At 45.1% G+C, this 26,908-nt stretch overlaps 1 protein-coding gene across 2 annotated transcripts; it reads right to left on the reverse strand.

Moving 5' to 3' along the window:
- Positions 1-4,492: 4,492 nt before the first annotated feature.
- On the reverse strand, positions 4,493-26,698 carry TENT5C (terminal nucleotidyltransferase 5C). 2 transcript variants are annotated; one of them, XM_005542186.4, is made up of 3 exons: positions 26,593-26,698; positions 23,457-23,525; positions 4,493-10,028 (listed from the first exon to the last, which is right to left on the reverse strand). In XM_005542186.4, the coding sequence occupies exon 3, from the start codon at positions 9,999-10,001 to the stop codon at positions 8,826-8,828; it is 1,176 nt and encodes a 391-aa protein (XP_005542243.1). In that variant the 5' UTR covers positions 10,002-10,028; positions 23,457-23,525; positions 26,593-26,698; the 3' UTR covers positions 4,493-8,825. The 2 variants fall into 2 exon arrangements, with proteins under 2 accessions (XP_005542243.1, XP_045220718.1); XM_045364783.2 differs by lacking the exon at positions 23,457-23,525.
- Between the last annotated feature and the right edge of the window lie 210 nt (positions 26,699-26,908).

Below are 26,908 nucleotides of genomic sequence, written 5' to 3' on the forward strand. Positions count from 1 at the left end.
TCAAAGAAGAGTTCATTTCCTTTCAGTAATATCTAAAGTAGGATGGAAAATAAGCCTGCTGAAAAGCTGCCTCTTTTGCCAGAGCTAGAGAGAGAGGGGACGCCTCTCCTGCTGTCCCTGGTCAGATCAGGTGAAGGCCAAGGAAACTGATCTCTCACGGTAGGGGGAGGGGATGAAGGGCACAGGGACAACGAGGTACATGCAGTTGACTTAAAAACAGGGATAAAACCACAGAGGAATGTTTTGTGTGGGATCCTGAGATAGCAGGGGATGTGAGGACCAGAGGCTACCGCAGACCATTCACAGCCACCCAAGCGCTGCTTCTCCCAGGCTCCCGCTTACCTGAGCCAATGTAAAGATTCAAAAAAGTCTTTGCTCCCTGTAGTGTTTATTTAAGGATAAGATGACCCAACTTCCACTATATTTAGTGCATGAAAACCCACAGGTGTTTGACTCCAGGAACTGCTTGGGGTTGTGCTCTTAGCTTTCTGAGTCCCTCCCTTCTTGGTTTCATTGTTTCAGCATTGCAGGTGAGCTGGTTTCCCGAGTTCTGCAAAAGCCGTCCTGCACTACCCCCCGCCCCCCCCAACTCCAGCCTGCAGGTAGTTTAAATACCCCCAGAGTACACGGCTGCCTGGATAAGGCGTGGGGGAAACCATGATGCTGTTTCCATTTCAATTCTAATTTAAAACGTCATGCCAACCACAATAGGCACCCTATTTTAACTTCATCAGTTGGCTTAATTTTCAATTTTAACTAATCAATTTAATCAGTGGCTTTGTCCTCCTCCTTATTTCTCTTCAAAGGCTTCTATTGGAAGGCAGGATATTTGCTCTTCTGTGCCTCTTCCGTGTGCCACCCTGTAAAATACAGGACAAAGACAAAATAGCATACTGTGAAAGAACTGAGAGCTGGAGCCCCACAGTCAGACACCCCAGAGCCAGGTGCTGGCCGTGGCAGCTGTATGACGTTTAGAATTCCTCACCTGTCAACCTAATCATCCTATCTGAGAGTTGTTGGAAGATTAAATGCTAATGCCTAGCACGGGACCTGGTGCTCCATGAGCATTCCCCAAACATGTTAATGAGCCTGCAATGGGTCCCCCCACACCTGATTCACAAAGGGACGGTTGTCTGAGGAAAGCTGCTGGTTTGTCCAAGGAATTCCTTTCCTGGATAAGTGGAAACGGATCTATTACCAAGCAACTCAACACCTCTTAGGCCCTTGAGAGGGGGCGACATAAAAATTAATATTTGCAGGGCGATTTATGGTTTACAGAGTGTTTCAGGGTTGCAATAGTGGGGGAACCGGGCTTTGCCAAATCTTTGTGCACAGCCTCTGTCTCTTACAAGATATGCAACCTTGGGCAACTCAGAAGCGCACTGAGCCTCTGGCTCCTGAGTACAGTGGAAACACTGCTACCAAGCCCACATTTCTGAGGCCTGCAAGCTACGTATATGCACTGTGTACTTGGTCAACCGAAAGCCTTCGTCTAAAGCAATGAGTTGTCATTCTGTTTTCTCATGGGTTTAGTTCCCAACAGGCCTCTTGAGCAAAACCTCATGCACTATCCATATGGAAGGGATGGATTGAAATGGTTGAAAACAGCCTGGCTGAAGTTGCTGTGGTGCTGCCTGTCTCCATCCCTCTCTCCTGAATACTACAACCTTGGATACCTTTTTCCCAGGGAAGCATCCGAAAGACAGGCGGCGACTCCAGCTTCTCATGCCTTTCCCTTAGGGACGTTTCTCATTTTCAGAAACTTCCTAAGTAAAAGGTGGCCCTGGGATGGCCTGCTATGGTGAAAATGCCCTGAGTTGTGATCCAGTCACGGCCAGAACAGGTAGCCTGGGTAGCTCTGAGCTGGGTGAGGAATAGTATGAAACCAAGCCTCCTGATGTGTTCCAGCTCCCTGGATTCTGGGCAGCACCGACAGAAACCTGCTTGAGAGAATAATGATAGTCAGGGTCTGAGGAGTGGTTCATCGCCAGGGCAGCACATGCTTCTAGGTAGCACTTATCCCCAAGGAAGGACACAGTCCTGTGTTGCAGAAGGCATAGGGCCAGGAGGCAGGAAACCAGCACCGTGGCCCCAGCTCCAATGCCATCACTTCAGACAGGAAGTCACTTGACTCAGCTTTTAGGCAGGGGGCAGGGGTAGACCACTCAGCCCAGTGTGGGCACCACCCCTGACTTGCCTCTGACTCCACCTGCCATAAGTGCATACGGAGCTGAAGGCCTCTGGAGAGGATGAAGCTCTATGCCAAGGTAAGGTGGCAGAGTGGCACCATCACACTGAGGTTCTGGCGGCTCAGAGGTCATGTGGGAAACCCCCGCAGGTCCCGTTAATGCTCTCAGCATCTTCCAGCTGATACTAACCCCAGATTACAACCAAGTACATCACTATCCCGCCCAGGCGACTACTCGGACAGTGAAGGAGAAAAAGAATCCCCGCTCATTTAGAAGTGTACTTCTGGAACCCTAGAGGTCCCGGGTGGCAACGACGAGAGCTTCATTCCAAGGCTAAGGAATGAACACTTGGAGATGGCATGAGAGGAATTCTATTAAAACACCAGAAGGGTAGGTCTGCCAGGAGGACTGGGTGGGTGGGGAGTTTGAAATAATACCGCTGAGTGTCAAGACTGCAACCCTTAGTACTGACCTTGCTCAGGGGCCAAGAGCTTGTGTTCAATTGTGTTAGTGTCCAGGACATGACGACTCATTCCAGGAAGCCGAGCACCAGCACATCCCACACAAGTTGTCCTGCGTATAAATATTGGTCTGGACAATGTCTGGGACTGAAATGGTTTCTGGCACCAAAATGAGGCATTACAACACATTCAGGTAAACATCCAGGATTCAGCCTCTAAGTGGCTAGTGGCCCAAGGACAAGTCCTTCAGGGAAAAACCCATCCAGTTCAACATTTGAAGCACCAAATCTATGCCAGTTACATGAAAAGTGGGCAGAGAATGAAGCATGCAGGTGTTCACAATGTGGGGTGAAGAGCTGATGCAACCCAGTAAGAATACGAATGGAAAGAGTAGGAAGGGGGAGGGGGCATAGAGCCTGGCAAGCCAGAGGAGGTGAGGATGGGGGTGACGTTTAGCTGAGATTTTAGAAGCCTGCTGGGGTCAGGTGCACAGAAGCAGCTGTGTGCTCCAGAACTCCAAGTAGGCCAGCTTAGTAGAGTAGGTCGAAGGATAGGAAGGTAGACTGGGACCAGCTAGCTGTAAAGGGCTCCAGATATCTGCTCCTGCACAGTAGAGTCTTACACAGGTTTTAATGTATGGGAGGGGCCCAGGCACATCTGTTTTAGAAAGAGCCCTTGAAAGAGTCAAGAAAGATAGAGACAAGACTCATGAAATAGCCCAAGCAAGAACTGAAGACAACCAAGAGGGCAGAGTCAAGGAACATTTCCGAAGGCACGCACAGTAAAAATGAGGAGGAAGAAGATCCTGGGGATGGCTGATGGGCAAACATAAGATCAGAAAACTGCTCTTCAAAGATCCCAGTTCTTGTAGTGAAAAGAGAAGAATGTCGCTCCAGCCTTCGTGAACAGTTCTGGATCCAGATAGTGTCTAACCGATGTGAGTAGATGACTAGAACAGATGTAGTCCATCATAAAGCTAAAGAGGTCACTGACATCATGGACGTGGATGGGCAGAATGAAGGGAGGAGTGAAGAGGCAACATGGATAGAGTGAGCTGGCAGTCAGGGCTTAAGAGGAGCAAGGGTTACTTACTGAGTAAACATGCCCAAGAAGGACTCATACCAGACTCCAGAGCATGTGCATCCTAGGCTGAAAGGTTTGAGGAGGAGCAGGGACAGGTGGAGGCAAGGGGATGAAGGATTTTACACAACCAAAGACATAAGTTTAATGAGGACAATTAGGAGAATGCCATAGGAGTTCAAAGAAATTCCACACAGAAGGGAGGCCACGGAAGGGGCAGGACTTGGGGTGGGCAGGGGTTGTTGTGAATTACATCAAAGGAATGAGGAAGAAGGTTGCTAATCAAAGTCTATAGCATCTCTTTATACCCTTCAAATATCGATCAATCACTCCAAGTATCACTTGTTCACTTCTATACTTCTTTAAAAATGTGAAGAAACTACAGTCGTTGTACATGTATGGCTGAAGCTGTTTTCTTTGCTGTTGTTGAAGTGGGCTAGAAGCTAAGGGGACTGAATTAAACAAGGTGCCAGCAAAGGCAGACTGCAAGACTCCACCTGCCGTGGGTATTAGCTGGAAGGCTGTGGTCAACAACCAAGACTAGTTTATGTTAGCTGGGCTCCTTGAAAAAGAGCCCAAATATTAAGGGATTTGTGGTCTCCAAGGTAACCACACAACCCTCCCCCCAAAGAAAGCATCTGTCCTTCAGAGACGTATCCAAGGCTGATGTTGACAGCTTCCTATCTCTATTCAACATGTTTCCTGAAACGTAAAATAAATTCATCATTGAGGAGAAACAAATCAATGAGCATAAATGACAAGTTTTATTTAAATTTTAAATATACTTTTATTTCTCAAACTCAAAGCTTTATCAAGTTCTAACACATTTTGCATTGACAAGTGATTTTATCTGCATCAAGTAAGGTTAGTGACCACTACCAAAGAGGAAACCCCAGACCTCCTAGGCACTGCTAAGAAATTAATATCTCAAAGGCTATGCAAATATAGAACAAAAAGCTTTCAATTTAGTCTAATGGGTATCTATTTTTCATCTATATTAATTTGGAAATAAGTTGCTACCTTAGGAAAATTACATTTTTATCCATTAAAATAAAATACCAGATAGGTTGAGTTTTTTTAAAAAACACCCACAGATCCGTATTTAGCTACTTCCTCTTTAGTAGATGGTCATCTCACCTTCCTATGCAAACACACACGAGAATTTGCACCAAGTCTCACTAAGCCCAGGCAAAACTCCAAGCATTTTATTTAGCTTACACTTCAATTATTTTTTAAAAAGTGATAGGTAAACAAGATTTAGGCACTTGAACTACACACACACACACACACACACACAGTCTTTTCTTTCCTGATCTTCACCTTAGAGTTCTCAACAAATAATCCTGAAAAGTTGCCAGATCTTTAAAAATACCTCTCCTCAACACCGCCCCCCGGCCCCACGACTTGGTCCTCTGATTTTAACTGGTTGAATTCGAATATGTTCCAAAGTGAGCTGTGAAATTCTAGTCTCTGCAAGATTAGGGATGTGAATCTAACCTTGGAAACTGGATTCTTACAGAATCCACCCAGAAGGTTTTGCCTGACACAGAGCCCTGGTCAGACACCCAGGAAGGAATGGCCCCCATGAGTATCAGGGTCTCTTCTCACCATTGGATAACTACTTTGCTCTCTAAAAGAGGACATCTGAGCTAAGAATATAGCTGTATCCCAATACAAGGCACCAACCAGTACCAGAAAGTAAACTACAAAGGAGTTATTCCTAAAGTTAGGAAGTTGCTTTTGAGTGGCACCATTTCCCAAAGTCAACAAAGCAGTACTAGTTATCCTAACGTACCATAAGGGTGAGGGGTTAGTGCAGAGGTGAAGCTGAAGAATAAGCAGATTCAGGGCTTTAGCAATTTGATTATTAATGTGTCACCACAAAACACAAGTTCATACACAGCTTGCTGTGACTCAAACCCCAGTGAAAAATCAAACTGGAAAAAGCTGAAATGCCAAACTACATCTGTAGCATCTATCAGGAACTAAGCATCATCTTCCTTACCCAACTCACCCCATCTGCCAGGTCCCCCAGGTGTGGGCCATACCACATCCCATAGGCATCCCATCAGGAACTCTGACTGGAAGGCATTAGTAATAGAGTTCAGTTTCAGCATTGAGATTATTGAATAAGGAATAGTGTGTCACTGCCAAGGTAAGATTTAAAGGGGAGACTAGAGCTCAAGGTCAGGCATCCCGTGCGTGCTGTTCTGCCAATGTTAGAGGAAAAGGTACTGTCTTCATCTCACTGATGCTCAACCTGACTCCAAGCAGCAGGCTAGGAGAACAGGCTGCAGACATGCCGAAACCATCAGAAAACAGTCAAACCAGAGCCCCGAAACAAACAAGAGACTGCTTCAATTTAGATTAGAACTTGCATGTGAACTTCAGTGCCCCCTGCTACTGCCAAGTTTCATGTTCCTCAACATACACACACATACACACACACACAAAATAGGAACCACTGGACGCAGTATAAGTTCAGGGTACCTGGTGCTTGTGTGAGCATTAGGAAAGGCAGGTTTCAGCTAGAATTTCCAGGGACCTGAAATTCAAGGTCACCTCGCCTATTCTGAGGCTGGCAAAAGGCTCACAGAGCAAGTGGAGACATTACGAGCCCAGGGGTTGTTTTAAAAGTACAGCTTTGGTCAGTGAAGCTTTTAACCCTGATAGCTCTTGAACACATGTCTATTCTCAAACTACAAAAAGATCTGAGCTGACTAGAAAGGTCAGGTGAAGGGACTCCGAGGCTACCATGGTGCAATGGTGGCAAAGACTGGGGACTGGGTCTTTCTTGCAACTTCTGTGCCTCCTTTCATCCTCAGAAGAGGGCTATCACCAGACAGGAAAAAAAGAATAATAATAAGCAGAAAGAACCCCAAGGACAAACTGGAAATGTAATTACTTGATGCAGATCTTATCTCCATCTGGTGCCTCATTACTCTGGTCCCCAAACCTTCTAGGTAGAAGAAATACTGATTTCTGTTACGCAAGTGCTTCTGTTGACGGCTTCATCCCATTTCAAAGCTTTGGTTAAACACATCTGTCATTTTTGTGCAAACACATGCCATTTGACCACAATGGCAGCTTTTTAAGGTCATGAATGACCAGATAGTTTTCAAGTTGGGATCACTCTTCATCGGGGTTCACTCTTCATCGCCCCACTCTTAACACTGAAGCACCCTGGGTCCCCTCAATTAGAACCGGCCTTGACTCAAAGCGGCTGAATTCAAATATAACTAAGGCTCGCAGCGAAACAGGAGCTGATTACACTAATAAGTGGCTTCTAGTCACCTAATGCAGCACAACATAGATACCAGCTAAGCCTTGAGTTTCAGTCATGTCTGATCCGCTTTTAAGACGACCAAGATATCACATTCCAGAATAAACTTGAAAATATACTTTTAGAAAAAGGTAAACCACTCATTTTCTACTAAGCTCTTTTGCATTAGGATAAACTTCATTGCTTAAAGCAAGGAGAAAACAATCACTCCGGGCTTTGGGTTTTTATAGCCAAAGGAAGGGAAAAAAAAAAAAAATCAGGAGCATGAATTTGATTAAATCACTTTGGAACCCAAGCTGGCTGGCAACATTGAGTGTCTCTGCCCTAAAGTAATGCTAAGGGACCCCACAAAACATTTCAAAACACATAATCTCATCTAAATCTACTGGAAAAAGCCACAGTAGCCTAGAACTCTCTCATTTACTAAGCTTTCTTTCGACTAGAGATTAACACTGTTTTCCTTCTAAAGTGCAGAATATAAACAAGTCAAATCTACCAGAATAAGGAAGAGCATTCTCATTCACTCAATTCTTCCCAAATATACTGGAATGATTTCAAAGTGCCTTGGTAGCACCAATGCACACAAGGCCAAACTTAATGCTAACCCCCTACCTTCCCCTTCACACACAGCACGAAGACAGCAGGTTAGATTCTAAAGCAGTTCCACAGGTCACTCAGTTCTACTGAAATTCCTGAATTGAGTTGCTGTCAAACACACCTGGAGAAGGAAGTTACTATTTTTGAAAAAAAACAAAAAGAACAAAAACAAAAAATAGCCAAAGTACTCCAGAAGAACAGCTGTGTCATACTTGGAATGTGACCAAAATGGGTTTCCAATTAAAACATGGGAAGACCCTCATGTCAGTTACCACAATGACTCTGGACTCAGCACAATCCTTAGTCTTAGAAAGAATAAAACAAAAGTCAGCCATGAAAGAGCTGATGAGGAAAAAAGAAAAAAAAGGCAGGGAGTCATTTAATAAGAATTCTTTAAAGAAAAAAATGAACATTCATGTTTCCTATTTACAATTATCCCCTTCCACTACCACCAGCACAATTCTAATTAAACATTACGTTCCACATTTTATTTTGTTTTCAAGTTACATTTCAAGAAAAGGTCATTTTTTTTTTTCCTCAGCAATATCTCGCAATTCCTCAGGATAGTACAGCATGTAAACCATAAACCACTTTCAACCAGATCTCAATTCTCCAGCTATTGGCTTTGGTTTATTGATGAATGACATTCTCCGCTCTGCTGACAGGGAATAAACGTAAGCAATTCAGTCCCTTGAACAAAAATTAAGTCACAAGAGCACCCTCATGTTTACCATTTTCTGCCTGACTAAAATTGATACAAGAGAAGAGATTGTCAGCACAACTTTCACGTAACTGCTGAGAATCCCAAGTGAGGGCCAACGCAGCCTACTCAGGCTCAAGTGAGAAAACAAGTAGCTTAGCACTTCTCATGCGCTGCCCAAACTCTCCCAATGTCGATTACTGCACAGAGCTCAACCCCCACATGCTAACGTTTGGGACGTGACATGGTAGTGTCTATCTTGGAAAGACGTGGCTAGGTCATGCTTCCCGTAGCATTTTCCAACGTGGCACTGTAATATGGGTCCTTTTAGGGTTGGCTCATGATACACTGTAGACCCATTCCAATGGGTACACAAAGAAAAAAAAAAAAAAAAAGCAGAATCAGAGCTGAGTTCCCCTTTAAAAGCCAAACACCTACATCTAGAAGGAGGCTCCCCTACCTGAGAGCCCTAGCCCTATTGGGGTTGCCATTGTGGAAACCCTCAGGTTTCAAGGTTAGTTACAGGGCAGCCAGGTAGGGTAAGGCTGGCTGTAGGTAACTGGAGGATGGGCAACGTAGTAGTTGCTGAAGTTGCCATCACTGACATAAGGAGCCGGCTGGTAGTAACAGGTGACATTGGTTGCATTGGGGATGATGTTTTGTTCCGCCAGCACACGCAAGGCCAGGAGGGAGATGAGGTTCAGGGTCTGCCTGCGTTCATGCCCCATGAGACACACGGTGCTCTCGTTCACCACCCTGCGAAGGATCATGAGGTAGTCGTACTTGCTTCTCTCTTCTTCAGCAAAGTGGTTTTGAAGGTAGGTCTCCAACTTCCTCTGCTGTTCAAGGATGTCTGGGAAGTCGATGAAGAATCTGGAGCACATGTAGCGCTCTAGAGTTTTGATTTCTTCCTGGTCCGTGGGCCTGAAGTCCCGTACGAGAAGGTTGCTGTACTTGAGAAGTCCCCCGCCTCTGATTTCTTCTGGGTTCTTGGTGGCAATCAGTCTGTTCTGCAGATGGTCAAAAGCTTCCTCGAAGTCCCCGTACATGCTCTCCCCAATCACGGTGGGGTGGAAGTGCTCAGAGATGGGGTTATTGGAACAGTCATAGAAGAAAAGCAAAGAATCCAGGATGATTTGGAAAGAGTCCACACTGAACTCAAACTGACGCCGAATGGAGTCGACAAACTTCAGCTCCACGTTCTTCCCATTCTTGTTGGAGAGGGAGATCAGGCTCCAGCGGTCAGTGTCCGTGCAAACCTTCACTAGCTTCTGCACATATGCCTCCTTCAGAGTGACTGGACTGATTTTGAGCTTGTTCACACCCTCTGGCAGGAAGTTCAGAAGGGAACACAGAACCACATCTCTAACCAGCTGAAATTCTGCCTCTGTTGGAAGAGCCACATGGAAGATTAGGTCCAGGTCTTTGCAGCCCAAGCCATTGTCTTTGACCAAAACGTGGCCAGCTGCAGAGCCATTCAGCCGGACGTCCTGCACTTTGATGCCTGCCTCTTCCAGCCGACTGCGGACGGTCTGGACGATGTCCTTCAGAGTTATCTCCAAGGTTGGAAAGTTGCCTCGTCCGTGGATAGGTACAACCTCAGTCAGGACCTCGTGCAGCCGGCTAACCTGATCCCAGTTGAGCACGCTGAAGGACATGCAGTCCCTGGTACAGCTGCTCTCCTCTGCCATCTTCGGGGGATGTTCTGGCTGGGGAAACTGAAAGTGAGGGGTGAGAAACAGAGTTAGGATTCGCTTCTACATGGCAAAGCAGCTCAAGGAACTCATTATTTAATCTCTGAACATCTTCCTATAAAATGGTGATAAATAGCACTTACTGCTCAGTGTTGCTGTGAGGACTCAATGAGTTAAATATGTAAAAAACAGTGACTCCGCAGAGAAGGACAAAAACACACAAACTCATTCCATATTACTTTAGATTACTTCATAGTTTTGTTTTGTTTGGGGTTGTGTTGTTTTGCTTGTTTTTTCTGGGTGAGGGTGGAGTGTGCTGAGACAGAGTGTGTTTCGAATGTGCTGAAAACAGAATGTTAGCAAACCGTATAGGACCGCAGAAGAATTAGTTACTTCTCCAGCTTTCTGGCTCCCTAACCACATCTTGACCTGTTTGACACCTAGGCTACAACACTCACACACAGAATATACAATACACACACACACACACACACACACACACACACACACACACACGACTTCCTTCACTCCACAAGTAGATGGATTCTCAACTTTGGGCTACCAGCTCACCAATAAGTGGGAGTCCAACCCCTTCTACTGGAATAAAGCATGTTCCTTTAGCAAAATTCTCATGACAGGAGAAATCTGTCCTAACAAGTACTTGTCATCTAGGGTAGAAGCAAGGAGTTGTTTTTACGACGAAATTTCTAGTCAACAAAAGGTTAGGTCACCTATGTGGTGGAACCACTCTTCCTAGGATGGATGCCCGACACAGGACATGGCCAACTTCCTCAGGGCAGTGTGTACCTTTAAGTGGACTTGGGAAAGAAAAATAGTACGTTAAAGCTACCCGAGGAGAATAAAGTTGGCACTGAGTACTAGGAGAAAACCACCACTTCATCTGCTAGGACCACAAAGTTTCCCAAGTAATTTTCAGCTACGTTATACTTATCAAAAAATAAAACACAATGGATCCCTGGAAATCCTAATATATAAAAGCAAATACTCATATATTAAAATGTCAAGGTGCCTGTAGAGCCACGAGTCGAATATTTGCTAGATGGATGTAAAACCCAAAACAAAGAGTCAAGGTGCTGTCCTCAGATTTCACTGTGAACAGTTTTCCCACCCCCTCCGCCTTTCTGACTTGCTAGACACACACAAAACCCATCCCAATGACTTCTGCAGTTTCATTGTTTGGAAGCTGCTGTGTCTGAACACACGTCGGCATGCATTCTCCTAGGGTTCCAACATGGATTTCTGGCCTTGCACCGGTGCCAGGGATCCCCTATGATTGTTACTTGGTTGTCAGGGCATTGCTAGGTACATGAAGATGAGCTCTTCAGGCTCTCCCATCAAGAAGGTAGTGAAAATATGAGGTATCAATACGAGGCAGTGTGTGGTGTAGACAACTCTAGTAGTAGAAATTAAATGTAATATAAAAGTAGAAGAAAGGGTGTCCCTGGTTGGGGTGAAGAGGAAGGCCACAGAGTTCACTTATAGAGAGGGGACACAAGCCAACAGAAAGAGAACATGAGCTCTTGGTTGGGGCCAAGAGGCAGAAAGCAGTGGGCTGAGTATGTGATCACAGCAGGATCTGCAGGACCTCTCTGGGGATGAGTGCTCTATTGCTTGCTACAGAGTACTCGTGGAGGGGAAGACAAAAGTGTCTCTGAACAGCATTAAAAAGTCCTAGGCTATCTAGATCATCTTACAAAGCACTCATAGGTTATGGATCCCAAGCAAAATCTGTGATGAATAATGTGACTGGCATTTGGTTTCAAGGCAGATTTGGGATAGTAGAGTTCTCTTTTTGCCATATCCTTTAAACACTTAGCAGTTCTTTGTGGTCTCCCATGATTAGCACACAGTACATTTGTGTCCACTGTATGTGCCACACCAGTGGTCCCCAGCCTTTTTCGTATCAGGGACCAGTTTTGTGGAAGACAACTTTTCCACGGACGTGGAAGTGGGGGTTGAGAGTTGCAGCATGAACCTGTTCCTGTTTCACCCTCAGATCATCAGGCATTAGAGTCTCATAAGGAGGGCACAACGTAGATCCCTCACATGCTCAGTTCATACTAGGGTTCACACTCCTATGAGCATCTAATGTGCTGCTGATCTGACAGGAGGCAGAACTGCGGTGGTAATGCTCGCTCACCTGCCACTCATCTCCTGCTGTGCTGCCCAGTTCCTAACAGGCCACGGACTGGTACTGCCCCGTGGTCTGGGGGATGGAGAACCCTGAGCTACACAATTAAGTTCAAATAATTACAGAAAGTTATGGCACTGGCTTTACTGTGACCACAGCTAGACTATGATTTGGTGGCATGGGTTTTATAGATTTCAGGTACATTGGTCTACCTAAAGAAATACAACTCACTTGCTACTGTGAATCACCTGTTATGCTTTCAAGGCTCATCTTTATGACACAGGCATGAGAAGTCACACGGCAACCAGAGGCTGTAATGCAATCAGTACTTGAGATACAAGCAACAATTTTTTTTTTAAATCTCCAGCCAGAACCTCAATAATGTTACAGAGGAGAATAACTATAGGAATACATTCTGACTCAAGTCTTTTTTTAAGGAGTTCTTCAAAAAGACGACTTGTAGGATTAAAGTCAGGACTACGCCTATGCTAGAACCGTGGTTCTGAACATTAGAGGAGGGACATCTGAGACTGGTGATAGTCTGGAAGCTATGAGCCTTTTTTTTTAGTGGGGGGAAGTACACCAGGTTGAGAATTTTCATATATTTTAAAGTATGTGAACTTCTAGCAGACTCAAAGTTAGAATTTGTTTTAGACAGAATTTGTAAGGTTCATATGGTAGGAGAGGCAGAAATAGCCAGAAAACATTGTGAAAAATAGGAATGATACATACTAGCCTGTAACAGATATCACAAAACCACAATAATTGAAATGGCATGTTATTGGCCCAAAAAGACAAATCAATGGAACAAAATTTTTTAAATCTAGAAATAAAATCAGATATGTAAAGGGATTTAGTATATAATTAAAGGAGGCATTTTAGAATAGTAAAGTGAAGAAAAACATCTGGATGGTTATCTAAATTATCAAAAAGAAAAAAATAAAAGGGGCTCCCTATTTCATGCCAAACTAAGATCGAGATTGGACAGATCAAAGACTGAATGTAAAAGCATGAAATTCTAAGAGTACTGAGGGGAAAATGCGTTTATATATACTTACACACAGTGGGTAGTTTTTTTTTTTTTTTTATAAGTCACGTAAAACCTAAAAGCCTCAAAAATGGCTATATTTGACTATATAATTCAAAAACACCATAAAGTCAGAAGGCAAAAGTTGGAAAAATATTTGTAACATTAGGCAAAGTACTCATTTTCTTAATGAATAAGGAGCTTCAACAAATCAGAAATACCAGAAGAACCCCAACAGATAAGACACAAAGGACACAAACTACATCTCAAACACATAATACAGCCACAACCTTACTTAAGAGACAGGCAGATTAAAACCTCAACGTATCATTTTTATCTATCAAATGGGCAAAGATCAGTAAGTCTGATGTGTGGGAATCAGACTAGTATACTGCTTGTGGGTTCTCTCTGGACATAAGACACTTAATTTTAAGGAGATACACTCTTTGACATAGAGATTCTACTTCTACTTTGAATTTTATCCTTGGTATATTTGCAAGTATACACAAAATATTCATTGGAGAATTATTTATAAAGCTGTAAGTATTCACCAATAGAAGATGGCTAAATGAGCTGATGTGTTTATAAAAAAACAGAAATGCATGCAGTGGTTCCTACAGATTTAAGTATTCAGGGTTTGTTTTTGACAATTCAAGATGGCTGTTCTTTCTGTATGACTGTGAAATGCTCATCAAGACTCATTAATAGAAAAACAAGTTAATAGCAAAACTGTTAACAGCAAAACTGTTAAAGTCTATGCTTACACAAGCATATAAACTCTCTGAAAACACACACAGGTAGTAGTTATAGCCTGTACCAAATACTTCCTCTAGTTTGGGAGAAGTAGATTCAAAGTTAGAAGAAGAAAACTTATTTTGTACCCTTTGAATTTGGAATCTATATATGTATTAGTTGAAGAAAAATTAAAACCTTATGATCCATGTCCTAAAGCTTCTCCCTTAGAAGCCTTCTATTCATCTGTTGCCTTACGTAACTTCTTCAATTCCCGTTTTCCTCCCCTCCCCCCTACATTCCGCATTCCCACATCCATGTGCCAAAATTAAATACACTTGGAAGCTTCATCTCCAAGACATAAATGTTGATCTCTACAGATAAGGGGATGAACAGGGGAAGAGAGACTTTTTTCTCTAGAATGCCTTTCTGTCAAGTTTCTACTCATCCTTTTTAAAAGATGCTCATTTAAAAAACCCTCAAACTCTCTAAATCATGCAAATCCATCTCCTCTCATCTCATTCAACGTTTGTTAACCAAAAGAAATTTTTTTTTTTTTCAGTTTCACAGAATTGCTATTTCTCACTTCAAACATGGAGCTACCCTTGTGATACTGTTAAGTTGGTTACTGGCTACAGTTGCAAAAACTTTAACAAACACTTTTTTCAGAAATACATTATGCCTGTGGTTAGCATCTTCCATGCCAACTTCTTCTCATACATATATGAATACTGGAGTTAAATTCTGGGGGAGAAAGTCTGTATAAAAGCACAGTGTGGGACATGATGAATGCCAAGTCCATGGTGGAGTTTTTCACTTTCTCAATTTACCATGATTTACACAGAGAGGAGTTTAAGCCACTGGAGACACAAATTTAGGCTGAGTGCTTAGCTCATTAGAAGAGCATTAAATAAGTCACTTGTGCCTATTAGAAAGGGATTCTTCATTGTCCCTCACTCATCCAAACAATTTCAAATACCAAAAGTACATTTTTAAGTTACTTAGACAAACACTGGTATTACTAGAATAAATCCAAGTCATAGGCCCTCAGTGTTTAGATAACACATCAGTGCTTAGTCCAACAGTTTTTAGTTTTAATTAACCACGTTAAATCAACACTGATATAATCCCCACATAAAAGAATCACGTGGAACACACATTCCCAATTCATGAAAGGCCCTGGTTAAAGGCAAATTCTAGTTAGCAGAATTAACAAAATAGAGAACAAATTAATTTGAAGCCTAGTAAATTCAAACTAAAGTGTTTGATTTCCCTTTTACTGTTTGAGAAACAGATTAATTGTATTTGCACAGTAGAAATGGGGAAAGGTGGAAACCATCATTTGTTCCTACAGATTTGAGAATTCAGGTTTTGTTTTTGACAATTCAAGATGACCAACTATCTCAGGTACTTTCGAACTCCCTTCTCTTCAGTTATCTGACTGCAGTAAAGGTAGAATACACACACTGAAGGTGGGGGAGAAAAAAAAAGAGGTTTGCAGAGACAGCAGCAAAAAAAGGAAAAGACAAACTAGGCCAGAAGGTTAAACCAAGGTCCCTGAGAAAAAGTTTGATGTCTAATCTAATCATTTCCCATTGCTCAGGACAGAGCTGCTCAACGCAGATTGGTCTGAAAACCTACGTTTGAGCATTAAATAGAGGGGGGAAAAAAGCTATTTCTAGTCCTGCTTCATAGCTTATCTAGATTTCTGGACTAGCCAGTGAACTCCAGAAACACGATGAAAGTGTGAGGAACCCAAGGTGGGCGAGCAGGAGAGGCAGGTGCACAAGCTGGAGGGGAGGTAACTGTGAGCATTTATAACATTGGCACGCAGGTCTTTGGTCAAAGCAACACTAATTCTTATTTTGTGCCTGGCATTAGACATAGAAACTATCCACAAGGTTCTTGGTATGTGTGGAGACATACATCTATCAAGTTAAGGACTGCATATATCTTAAGTCTAGGTCTGTGATCTTTAACATGAAAGCTATAGAAATGATTGTCTAGAAAATTTCAGGAAAATGCTCAGGCTTGAACTAAGGCTCTCAGCTATTGAGGGCTTTCAGCAGTCCAGAGGCAACTAAGCGTTACCTTCTTCTGACTCTCCTGAGGGTTTATGAATACAAAAGAAAACCAAACACATTTCAGCATTCCTTTGGTGACAAATTCTCTTTCACAGTTTCTGGATGTTACCTCAAATGTGTGGTTCTTCCCAGTAAAACTTTCTAACCCAGGGTAACAGCTGGAATCTTGGGCAATGGACCAAGCCTGGTGGCAGACTCCAAGAGGAGTGTGTACACGGAACAAAGACACCTGTGGGCCCTGGCTCCTGGCCAACAGGGGACCCGTGCACCTGTGGCTCTTCCCACACAAACCGCTCCACCGTGTACAAGAGCTTTAGACAAAAAGAGACCATTCCATTATATATGAAAACCTGGAGAATTTAAGCAGAAGTAAAAGTGGTGGCAATATACTTCATGCTATCCTATCCCACTTCTTCCCTTAGCAAGATGAATGAGAACCACGACTCTGAGACTATTTCTTATTCACTTGTGAAATGAAGGGTGTAGAGGTGTGTGTCAAAGCAAATGAAATAGTACTCAGTATGAGCCACTTCACATCAATTCCCATCTAATCCTCATAGGCACTCTAAGGAAGCTACAACTGTCCCTTTTTCACAAATTAAGTAATAAGGTTCAGAAAAGATTAAGCGAATTGACCCCAGGTCCCCAATTGCAAGACGAGTGTCTGGGAATTGGTGACTCCCTCCCACCAAGCACAAGGTCTGTCATGGTGGATGGGAGGTGGACACAGAGTGACAAGCACATGTCACAACCCACATGTGCACTGGGATCACCAGTTCTCAAAGCCACTAAAGTGATCTTTTCTAAAACAGACGTTATTGGTCCTAACAAAAAAGGGCACAGCAACCTTGTGTTCACTATGTAACCGTGACACCTAATCTTTCCATTGCCCCATCCCCACCATATGCACTGAAGATAACAAAAAGCTGGAGTCAGTCTTTACTCTCTCCTTTTGTGCAGATTCCAGTTAAGCAAAAGATGCCAGGTGGCTTAGAGGTGCTCCCCCCAACCCGGCCAGAGACACCAAGGAAGATAATATATTGCCACAGTGTGTGGGAAATCCCACTTCTCAGTAGGGGAGCACATCAATTGTTTCATAATATAAACGTCTAGTTCTGCCCACATCCTTTTCTCCAGCAGGTGCTAATACATGCAGAGCCCTCCAAGGGCTCTTCATATAGCGGCAGCCACAGCCACGGCCAGGGGACACCAAATGTGACTAGATGTTTAGCCGGGTACCCTAATGAGCCACCAAATTATTTTACAACATCACAAATAGGCAGTAAAACAGTGCTTTCAGGGCTCTATCTGGATCAATCATTTGATTCCTATAACAACCCTATAAAAGATACCATTCCCCCTACTCCCCCACTTACAGATGGGAAAACTGGAGAACAGAGAGGATGTGCAAATTGTAAACTGTCCAAAGATGCACTGCTGGTGAGTAGCAGAAAAGGTATTTAAGAGTCTTCCTAAAAGGTGGATAGCTTTGGTGGGGCAGGGAGCTTGAAGAAGAGCTGGTTGCGCTTAGGTGGTCAGAGGAAGGAGATGGCAATAAGTAGAAAGAAAAGGAAGGAAGGTATAAAGATTTTTTAAAAATAACATTCTAGGAAAGAAGTTTGGCTAGACCACTAAGGCCACCTGAGTGAGGTAAGGCCACATGGCAAATTCTGAAAGCAACGGAGAAGCATTTAGAACTGAAGTATCTAACAACTGTCAGCACAGAAACTCCAGGCTGGAGCCACCAGAACTGAAAGTGATTAAGTGTAGAAATGTTCATTGTTATGCTACTATTTGTTTTAAAGGAACAATGGCTGGGAGAAGAAGGCCTAGGATCCTAACTTCCCAGGGCACTCCAAGATGCTGGCTACGTTGCAGAGCAGTGGTTTTAGAGAAACCAAGTCCAGAAGAGAGAGAGAACCCAAGAGTGGAAGGTGCTGGGACAATCGCCTTGCTGAACCAGTAACAAGAGGAAAAATTAATGGCACAGGAGGGAGATGATCAGGAATGGGCTGATCCTGATCCAGAAAACAAAGGCACGCTGCTTTGCTCGTGGAATAAAGGAACAACTACTGAGACTCGCTCTGATGGCTGGGAGATCAGAGTGTTGATAGGCTGATGAAGCAACAGAACAGGACACAAGCTGCAGTCAAGATGGCAACCTTCTCAGACCAAAGAAGCCAATAACCCAACTGAGCTACAGAGAAATGGTTGATAAATTTGCAGCAAGTGACCAGGACTTAAAGGGCCAGCCCAGGAAGGAGAACTGGAACAAAACTGAAAGCAGAAAGTCTGGAACCTACACAGGACCTCATGAATGCTGAACCTGAGACGGGACACTGTCACTTCCCCCACCCGCATGTAGTTTGACCCTTGACCCTTTCACCCATAAGAAAAGAGCCAGGCGCTTTGAATGACCAAGGACCTTGGTCATTTTGCTTGGCATGTGCAGCAGCAGATAATTGGGCAGAAAGGAGAAAAACCAGGGTCAACATGGATATGGCCTTCTGAAAAAAATAATCCTCCCTTACTCCTTGAATTCCTTGTGGGATGAAGGCCAGAAGTTATCTAGGAAGGGTTTGGAGGCAGTCTGAGGAAGCCTTTTGTCTGACAGCTCCTCCCTAGGGCCTGACCCCCCAGTAAGGGAGGGGGCCACATTCTGGAGACTCCTCCACAGCCCCAAACACATGAAAGTTACAGATAACAGACACTCAAGTGTTTCACGTACATGGAAAAGGAGCTCAGAGTATGAATGGCCTGAAGCAATAAAACCAGATAAAACAATGCTTTACTTTTTAAAAGGCCAATAAAATATATCCTATGCTATTTTTCCAAGATGTTATTTTTACAGTTGCCCACTTAAATGCCCGCAACACATTCTACCTGAGTTTAAAGAAATAACTGCCCCAGGCCACAAAGCTGTGCCCAGAGAAAACATTTCTAAGTCAGTGACACAACAAACCCCACAGTTGGTCTTTTCTCACTCTCAGCTCCATGACATCCAGCCAGAGTCTTATTCTGTTTCCTCAAGGTTATCATCATCCTCCAGCCATTTACCAATGATGTTTACTAGAGTCAAAAAATTTGGTTAGATTCCCACATGAGCTGTGGAAAGCAGCCCTGGACTGAAACCCAGGCAGGCCACAGAACCAGGCTGTGATCTCGGCTGTCTAAGGTGCCTCCATAAATTCTCACTTCTGAGAAGTGAGAAGCCAACACACTGTCTGAAAGGTTATCACTGGGCTCCGTCCACAGACACCCACCAATGACAACTCCAAACGGAAAGCTCTTTCCCACCTTTGCAAATAGGATGCTTAAGCAAGTGTGGGTGGAGAGATAACGCTGGAAGAACCAACGCTGTGGCCGCAAAACAGCAAACAGAATCAAAACACTGGCCCAGATATTACAACAGGGGATGCCACACAAGTTCAAGTGTTGAAAGGAATACTCTGACGTGGTTGCAAATGGAAATATTAACAAGGTCAGAACACAGACATCTTTAGATGGAAGCTGGGCATAAAAGCCTTGATTTTTTTCCAAGGTGTCAGCATGAAGTGCTACACACACAACTCGAAATGGAAATAATCCTTGTTGCTACTTGGTAACCACCTTCCCACCATCAACTGCTTCTCTCTAAATCAAAGGTGTTACTGGTCTGAATTCATTTAAAGAGCTCCCCAAAGAGAGCCTGCCTTTCTGTTCTAGAGATCGCCTAGACTTGAGAAAAATGAGATGATTCCTACGGAGGAGACTGCTTACTGTAAGAACGACTCAGTTTACACACAATCCACAGGGTTTAAGAGCTGACAGCCTCCCTCGGGGTTTCATCAAAGGCTGCTTCCACGGACAACTTTACCATCTAACTCTCCAGCCTACAGCTTTAAACAGTTGTCCAAAAGGAAGACCTCAGTCACTTAAAAGTCCTGTCTAATCACTAGCAGCTTCCCTGGCTGGGCCTTATCAGGAAAGGGACAAGCAACTCTTAGTTCCTCAAATGCCACCCTTATCATACGTTAGACCATAAACATACCCCGTTCACACGTGTCTAAGTGTGGGCTGACCTCCATTTCAGAGCAGATGCTAATTACGGGCACAGTTCCGTCCAGGTTTGGGTTTTGCATGGGTCCTTCCCTTAGGAGTTGGCATTCAAGTTGCAGGTTCCGGGCCTCCAGGTACTGCGCACAGCAGCAGCCCATGTTTAGCATTTATCAAGTAATGAATGTGCTGTCATTAGACAGCTCAAACACCTTTGACTCGAATGTTATTTCCTCTTGCAATTTCACTCAAATTTTAATTGTTGATAAAATTTAATTGTTGATAAACTGAGTCCTGGTCCCCCGCCAGTCTCAGAAGATTTTATCAGCAGTTCCTTGAAATTCTATTGCCTTATTATTATTCTCTAAGAAACTATAAAAAACGAGAGAATGGGCACTGGGCTAGGAATCCAACACCATGTGTTTTAGTGTCAAGTCTGACGCACAGGGTGAATGAATGTCAGTAAGTTAGCATAACTGACTTTCCTTTCACTCTTTCAAAAATGTGCGTGCCTACTGTGTTTTGAGCACTGCTCCAGGAGCTTGCGATACCCTGGGAAGAAAGAGACAAAGATCCCTGGCCCTGTGGAGCTTATATCCTGCTTCATACTCTCCTTCCATAACTTTGGGTTGTTAACTCTTGCCTCCCACACACGCAGAATCAGAACTTGAGAGTGAAACATTTTTGCTGATGGTCTAGACTTATGCTGCCCAATACAGTAGGCACCGCTATAAGTGCAAAAACACACAGTGAATTATCAAGGATATGATAACAGGAATGTAAACTGTCTCATTTAGATTTTTTACATTGACTACATACTGAAATGATGAAATTTGATATGTAGATTAAATACACTTACTAAAATGGATTTCATTTTTCTTGGACACAGGGTCTCACCCTATTGCCAAGGCTAGAGTGCAGTGGTTCGATCACAGCTCACTGCAGCCTTGACCTCCTGGGCTCAAGCAATTCTCCTGCCTCAGCCTCCTGAGTAGCTGGGACCACAGGCATGTGGTCACCACACTCAGCTAATTTAAAAAAATTTGTTTTTATATAGATGGGGTCTTGCTGTGTCATACAGGCTGGTCTTGAACTCCTGGACTCGAGGGATCACCTGCCTCAGCCTCCCAAAGTCCTGAGATGACAGGTGTGAGTCACTGCCCCGGCCAAATTTCACCTACTTCTACTCTTTAATGCGACTACTAGGAAGTTAATAGTGTCTCTCATATTTTTACTGAAAGCACTGATCTAATTTATTGTCCTTATTATAATGAAGAAGCCGAAGACTGAAGAGGTAAAGGCTCTGCCAGGACCAGAGCCCAGGTCTCCCCACAGCTAAAGTCAGCCTCAGAGGCAGAGGAGGTAAAAAGATGACAAACAGCCTGGGCACAGGAGATAGCAGCAACGCTAGCTCTAGCTGAGCTAGCTGTAAGCAAGCCTCTAGACACGTATCAGGCACTCATTGAGTGTATGCGTCATCTCTGCTTCTGGATCAGTCCTCTTTCTGCTACTGCTGCGCTGCAGTTATTCCACAGGAATGGCAATTGAAACTACCCAAGTCCATACAGCACTGGCTAGCTGTGGAGATCCTAATACCCATCTCTAACTACAACGAGCAGAGGGCAGTGATGGATAGACCGTGTTTGGGGATCAGGGGCAGGCAGCCAGGCAAGGTGGAGGATTATCTCTTCTGTCTTCATGAGGGCTAAACAAGTTGAGAGACACTTACGGCAACGTAAGAGGGTGTGGGCAGGTTCGTGGATAATTTTCTTCTCAAAATGTTTTTATAGGACGCTAAGTATGGTAACAGTATGGGACTTCGTGCTTACCCAATCAAAGATAAAATTTAAGAACTAGAAAAGAAGGTAGAAGGCAGAACTGTAAGAAAGTATTGGCCGGACGCGGTGGCTCATACCTGTAATCCCAGCACTTTGAGAGGCCGAGACAGGCAGATCACAAGGTCAAGAGATCAAGACCATCACGGCCAACATGGTGAAACCCCACCTCTACTAAAAATACAAAAAATTAGCTGGGTGTGGTGGCGAGCACCTATAGTCCCAGCTACTCGGGAGGCTGAGGCAGGAGAATCGCTTGAACTCACGAGGTGGAGGTTGCAGTGAGCAGAGATCGTGCCACTGCACTCCAGCCTGGTGACAGAGACTCCGTCTCAAACAAACAAACAAACAACAACAACAACAAAGTATTAATGAAGCGAGGTATGAAATGAGCGGGTCCTGAGACGGGATAAGTTCAGTCAGAAGCCTGTGGGAAGGGCCTGAAGCTGGACTCAACGTTTGGCGAGAAAGGAGTAGCATTCCTTTGTGCAGATATGAGTATCTGTTCTGTGAGGCAAAGAAGGGCAGTTAGGGAGACTCGCCATGGGGGCGGTCAAGAGTAAAGAGTAAGGAAGGCACGGTCTTGAAGAGGAGGCTCAGCTTCCAGAGGTGCAGGCAGTCCCTGTGCACTTGGATGGAGTTCCCAATGCACGGACTGTAGAACTAGCCAGAGGCAGAGGAGGTGGACTCACTTACTGCCCTCATCAAGTTGCTGTCTACGGGCCCCTAAACCAGGTCAGTGATGACAGTGGGAAACAATAAAAAAGAGAAAGAATCAGCAGAACTAGCAACTGAGTGAACAGAGAGAAAAGGCTGAGTGAGCCATGTGAGGCTGGTGTCAGGGAGGGTGGGAAGGATGGGAAGTGCTTATGGGAGTGGGTCTGGAGCTCAGCTTGAGGAGTTTCAGCTGTTGGTCAATTAGCTAGTCACTGCCCCTCAGCTCCAAACCTATACCCCTGTGGCCTCTACTTAAAAGGACTCAGCCATTGGCCTGCCTGCCTCAGTCCACCAGGAGAATACCCACTTCAAGTACACCTCCCTCTTTGCAAGCCGCCAACTGAACATGTATCCAAATGACAGAACAACTTCTGTCTGCCAGGCCAGCTCTACAAGCAGGCACTGGGGAGTCAGCAGTGAGCACAGACCCCGCTTTCCGGCGCTCATATGCCAGTGGCTGAGACTAATGAGAGAAATCGGAGTGCCTCGACTGTGTGATAAAGCCAGCCCAGCTCCTCTCGCATCCAGAGCTCTTCCAGAGGCATTTCCAAACACCATTGCCTTGGCGTCCTCAGCACCTGGCACTAACTACTGCCTAGGAAGCACTTAACTACTTACTGACTCAATCACGGTTATCCAAGAAATAAACAACACTCCATGCAGTTTTGTGACCAAGACTCCAAGACTTTAGTATCAAGCTCCGAAACTAAAAAACATACTACATGGAGAGAGTTGTTTAACATCAGCAATATTTTTTTCATATTTTTTTTTCCTGTTGTTCCAAGAAGTTTTCAAACAGTTCTAGAACAGACTGTAGGGGCCAGCTGTACAAAATCTATTAATTCTAAACAATTCTTAAGGTTTCCTTACCTAGTTGAGCTATATAAAGATGCTTCCTCTAAACTATTTGAATTCCAAATGTAAGCTTCTTTATGAGGCCTGCAATGAAAGCGTAAAAACGTTTGAGATCTTACCGCCTGAAAACATCACAAGAAATCAGCAGTACTAATGTACTCAAGCAGCTTTAAACACATGAACATTTCTTTAAACACAGAGGTGTCTGCTTCATTATAATATAATTTATGCCAATTTAATGTACTATAGTCAAAACATCAAGATGGCAGGAAGCATTTTCCTATAGTACCTTGTTTACCTCAATGACAACACAAAAAGCAACAGACCTTATCTAACCCAATAATGTTTTATTCCAAGTAACCTCACATTCCACATTACTCCTTAACTCCTAAACACACACACATGCACACAAAATAGCAGATGTTACACGCAGAGACAGGTGTGAAACCAAGAAATCCCAAAACACAAGTTTAGCTTAACTCGTGAAACTAGTTTTGGGCTTCCACGACTTCTCTCGGTAATACAAAAAAAAAAAAAGGTTCAACTCATCCACCGAGAGGCTTTGGGTTGCCATTCTTTAGTAGGTAACTCCATGAACACAACATTGATTGCAGACAAAAGATGAAGACAGGGTCCTATGTACTTTAGCAGTAAAAACAAGTTTTTTAATGAAGTTTTTAAATTTTCTATCAAATGTGTCTGGTTAAAGGTACTGTGAAAATACGTGCACTCCTGTCCACTTTTAAGTTATCTTTACCACTGCGCTGTTCCTTGGACTTTCAGAAATATGAGGAATTCTGTTGTCTGACCGGCAGTGCAAGATGTGAATGATCTGCCCCGGCCTTGAACACAGGAAGATGTGGGCTGAATGTGTGCACTATGGGGAGATACAGCTGAGTGGGGACGGGCCTCTGGAACTCAGGAGATTTCAGTGCCTACCTGTGCTCACAGTAGAACAGAAGAAACCAGGTAGAGACAGCCACAGGTGCACAACTAAGTCATGCTCCCTCTGCCAAGTAGGCCAAGAGCCAAATCCTTTCCTTTAGAGTTACATGAATTTAATCCCTGGATACAAGGTAGGTATTGTGGAAAAAACAGCATAAGGAATATGGCTGTTAATTCTATGTGCTCACTAAAGTTGCTTATGAAATTAGGGGCCTTTGTTTTGGTAACCATTTAGAGGCCTCCTGGCAGAGTTTTTTTTTTTTTTTTTTAAACTTTGTTATGGGAGCACACCCCCCCCAACCCGCCGCCCCGCATAGCTACCTGAACAATTATATACAATATACCAAAATCTTCCTCAAAACTCTTTATTGGGAATATATGTACTCTAAAGCTATGGGTATACCTTAAGAGAAAAAGTTTGTTATCTGAAATAAACTAAGCTTGACTCCAGAGATCATTTTCCATCTTCACAAACAAGAATGTCAAAGGACAGAACCCCTGCAGCCCAGCTCAGAGGTTTCCCTAAAAGCCCAGAGAAAAGTCAGCATTCTTTACTCCCCATTCCCCTCCCCCTTTAACACTGCAGGGCCTAACGTGGCTGGTCTCACACCCTCAATGATACCCTTGGGGATTTAAGACAGTAAAATTCTGGGTAAGCTCTCCTACCACTCTTGCGGCTGCCCAACTTACTTCCTGGCTCACTTCCTTGCCAAGTTACTCACGTTGAAAGGTTGCTGTGGCCAACAACGGTCACCCTCCTTCCTGCAGGCAGAGGGCAGCTGAGCCAGCCAGGAGTGTACTTTGGGAGGATCTAATCACCCTAACTTTATTTCCTGGGCTGGTTCAGTCTCCTAACCCACCTACAAAGTAACCTGAAGACCAAGTTGTCACAATACGAATAATTATGCACATAGTATTTATAAAAGCTTTCTTACTATAAGCGCATTTAAGCACTTCATTTGTATGCACTTTATATCTCCGTAAGAAAACAAATGTTAAAAAGGAAGCAGGCCCTGACTTAATTAAGCCAGGGAATTTGTTAGAGCCCTACAAACGCCTACCTCCGGACAAAAAAAAAGGCCGAAGGGGAAGGCAGCTGACACTATCCCTCCCGCAGGGTCCAGCCCTAACAGTGGGTTCTCCAGAAGCTCGCCAGGCATTCATTTCTCCAGGGGAACGCCCTTACTTAGAGGTAGTGCTGCTTGGTTCTCTCGCCCGCCGGCGTTGAGTTCAGGTGTGCAGGCTACCAACCTGTATTCTTCAGATAAGTCACCCTCCTCCGAGACTCGCCTCCCACCCTGCTCCCTCCTGCCTCGCTACCAGTGCGAAGGGAGTCCCCGAACTGCGACACCTCACGGGGCAGCCGCACCGCTATCCGTCCGAGTCGACCCTCTCGCCGTGGCTTTTCACCTACGCAGTAAGCAAGTTTCATTTTCAAAAGGGGAGGAAGCAGGTTTCACAGACACCGCATTCCCAAGAAGTTTCCGAGAGACGCGCAGCGCACAAGTCGCTGGCTTCGATCCCTTTGCTGCTCATGGTGTCCATAGTCGAGTGAGTGCATTAACTTAAGGATCTCCGCCCTTCTCCTTAAAACCCAGGACTTGGCAATGAGCCTAGGAAGCGCCCCTCCCCTCCCCAACCAGATCCAAGCCCCGGACCGCTGCGTCTCCAACTGCGCCTAGTGAAACCGCCGAATTCGAATTCGCACTCCGCGGGCCGGCGGAGGTGTGCGCGCCAGCGGGAGCGTCGGGACGAGCCCGAGGGACTGCAAGCCAGGAAGGGGGGCAGGGGCGTCGGGGGGCGTCGTCTGATCCAGGTAGGAGCGGAGACGCAGATCACACACTCTTCGGACGACCTGCCTGCGCCCAGCCAGCGCGCAGCCCGCAGGACGCGCGGAGCAGGAGCTCGCTGGAGTTTGCCAAGCCCCAGGTCTCTGGAAAGCTGTAGTTCCCTCTCGGAGCGTCTCTTCTGGCCCTCTGGGACCGCTGTGTCAGGGGCGGGGGTCCTCGAGGGAGCAGGAGGGGAAAGGAGCACCGGGTCTCGGCACCTGTCCGCAGCTCCCCTCGGGTCCGCCTGCCCCCTACCAGGCTCGGCAAAGACCTGAGCACCGCTTGCGGGGGGCAGACCCCCGCCAGAGCAGAGCTCGCGGCTCACTGGGGCTGCCGCCGCATCCCCGCACCTTTAGAGAAGGGGATCGTGGACTCACCTGGGCGATGGAAGAGGAGGCAACAGAGGCAGGTCCTTGGCGTGGGCAGGCCCCAGCAGGAGCAGCGCGACCTCTACAGCCCCCAGGCAGCGGCACCAAGTGAGCCGCCGCGCCGCCGCCCCCTCCGTTCTTATACGGCGGGACCACGCCCCCGTCCCCGCCCCTGAGCCGCCCTCCCGGGGGAGCCAGGGGCGGGGCGGGGCGGAGCCAGTCCTCTCGGGACCCTTCCGCCGGGTCCTGACGGCTGGGGCGGGGCGAGGGCTGCCCTCTGATTGGCTCCTCGGGTGAATGGTTGCCAAGAGACGAGTAAATCCTC

The sequence above is a fragment of the Macaca fascicularis genome, chromosome 1 (genome assembly GCF_037993035.2).
Source record: "Macaca fascicularis isolate 582-1 chromosome 1, T2T-MFA8v1.1".
Taxonomy (NCBI): Eukaryota; Metazoa; Chordata; class Mammalia; order Primates; family Cercopithecidae; genus Macaca; species Macaca fascicularis.

What these genes read in the sequence shown, in the direction of transcription:
- TENT5C (XM_045364783.2), bottom strand. Translation starts at nt 10,001, where the DNA reads ATGGCAGAGGAGAGCAGCTGTACCAGGGACTGCATGTCCTTCAGCGTG.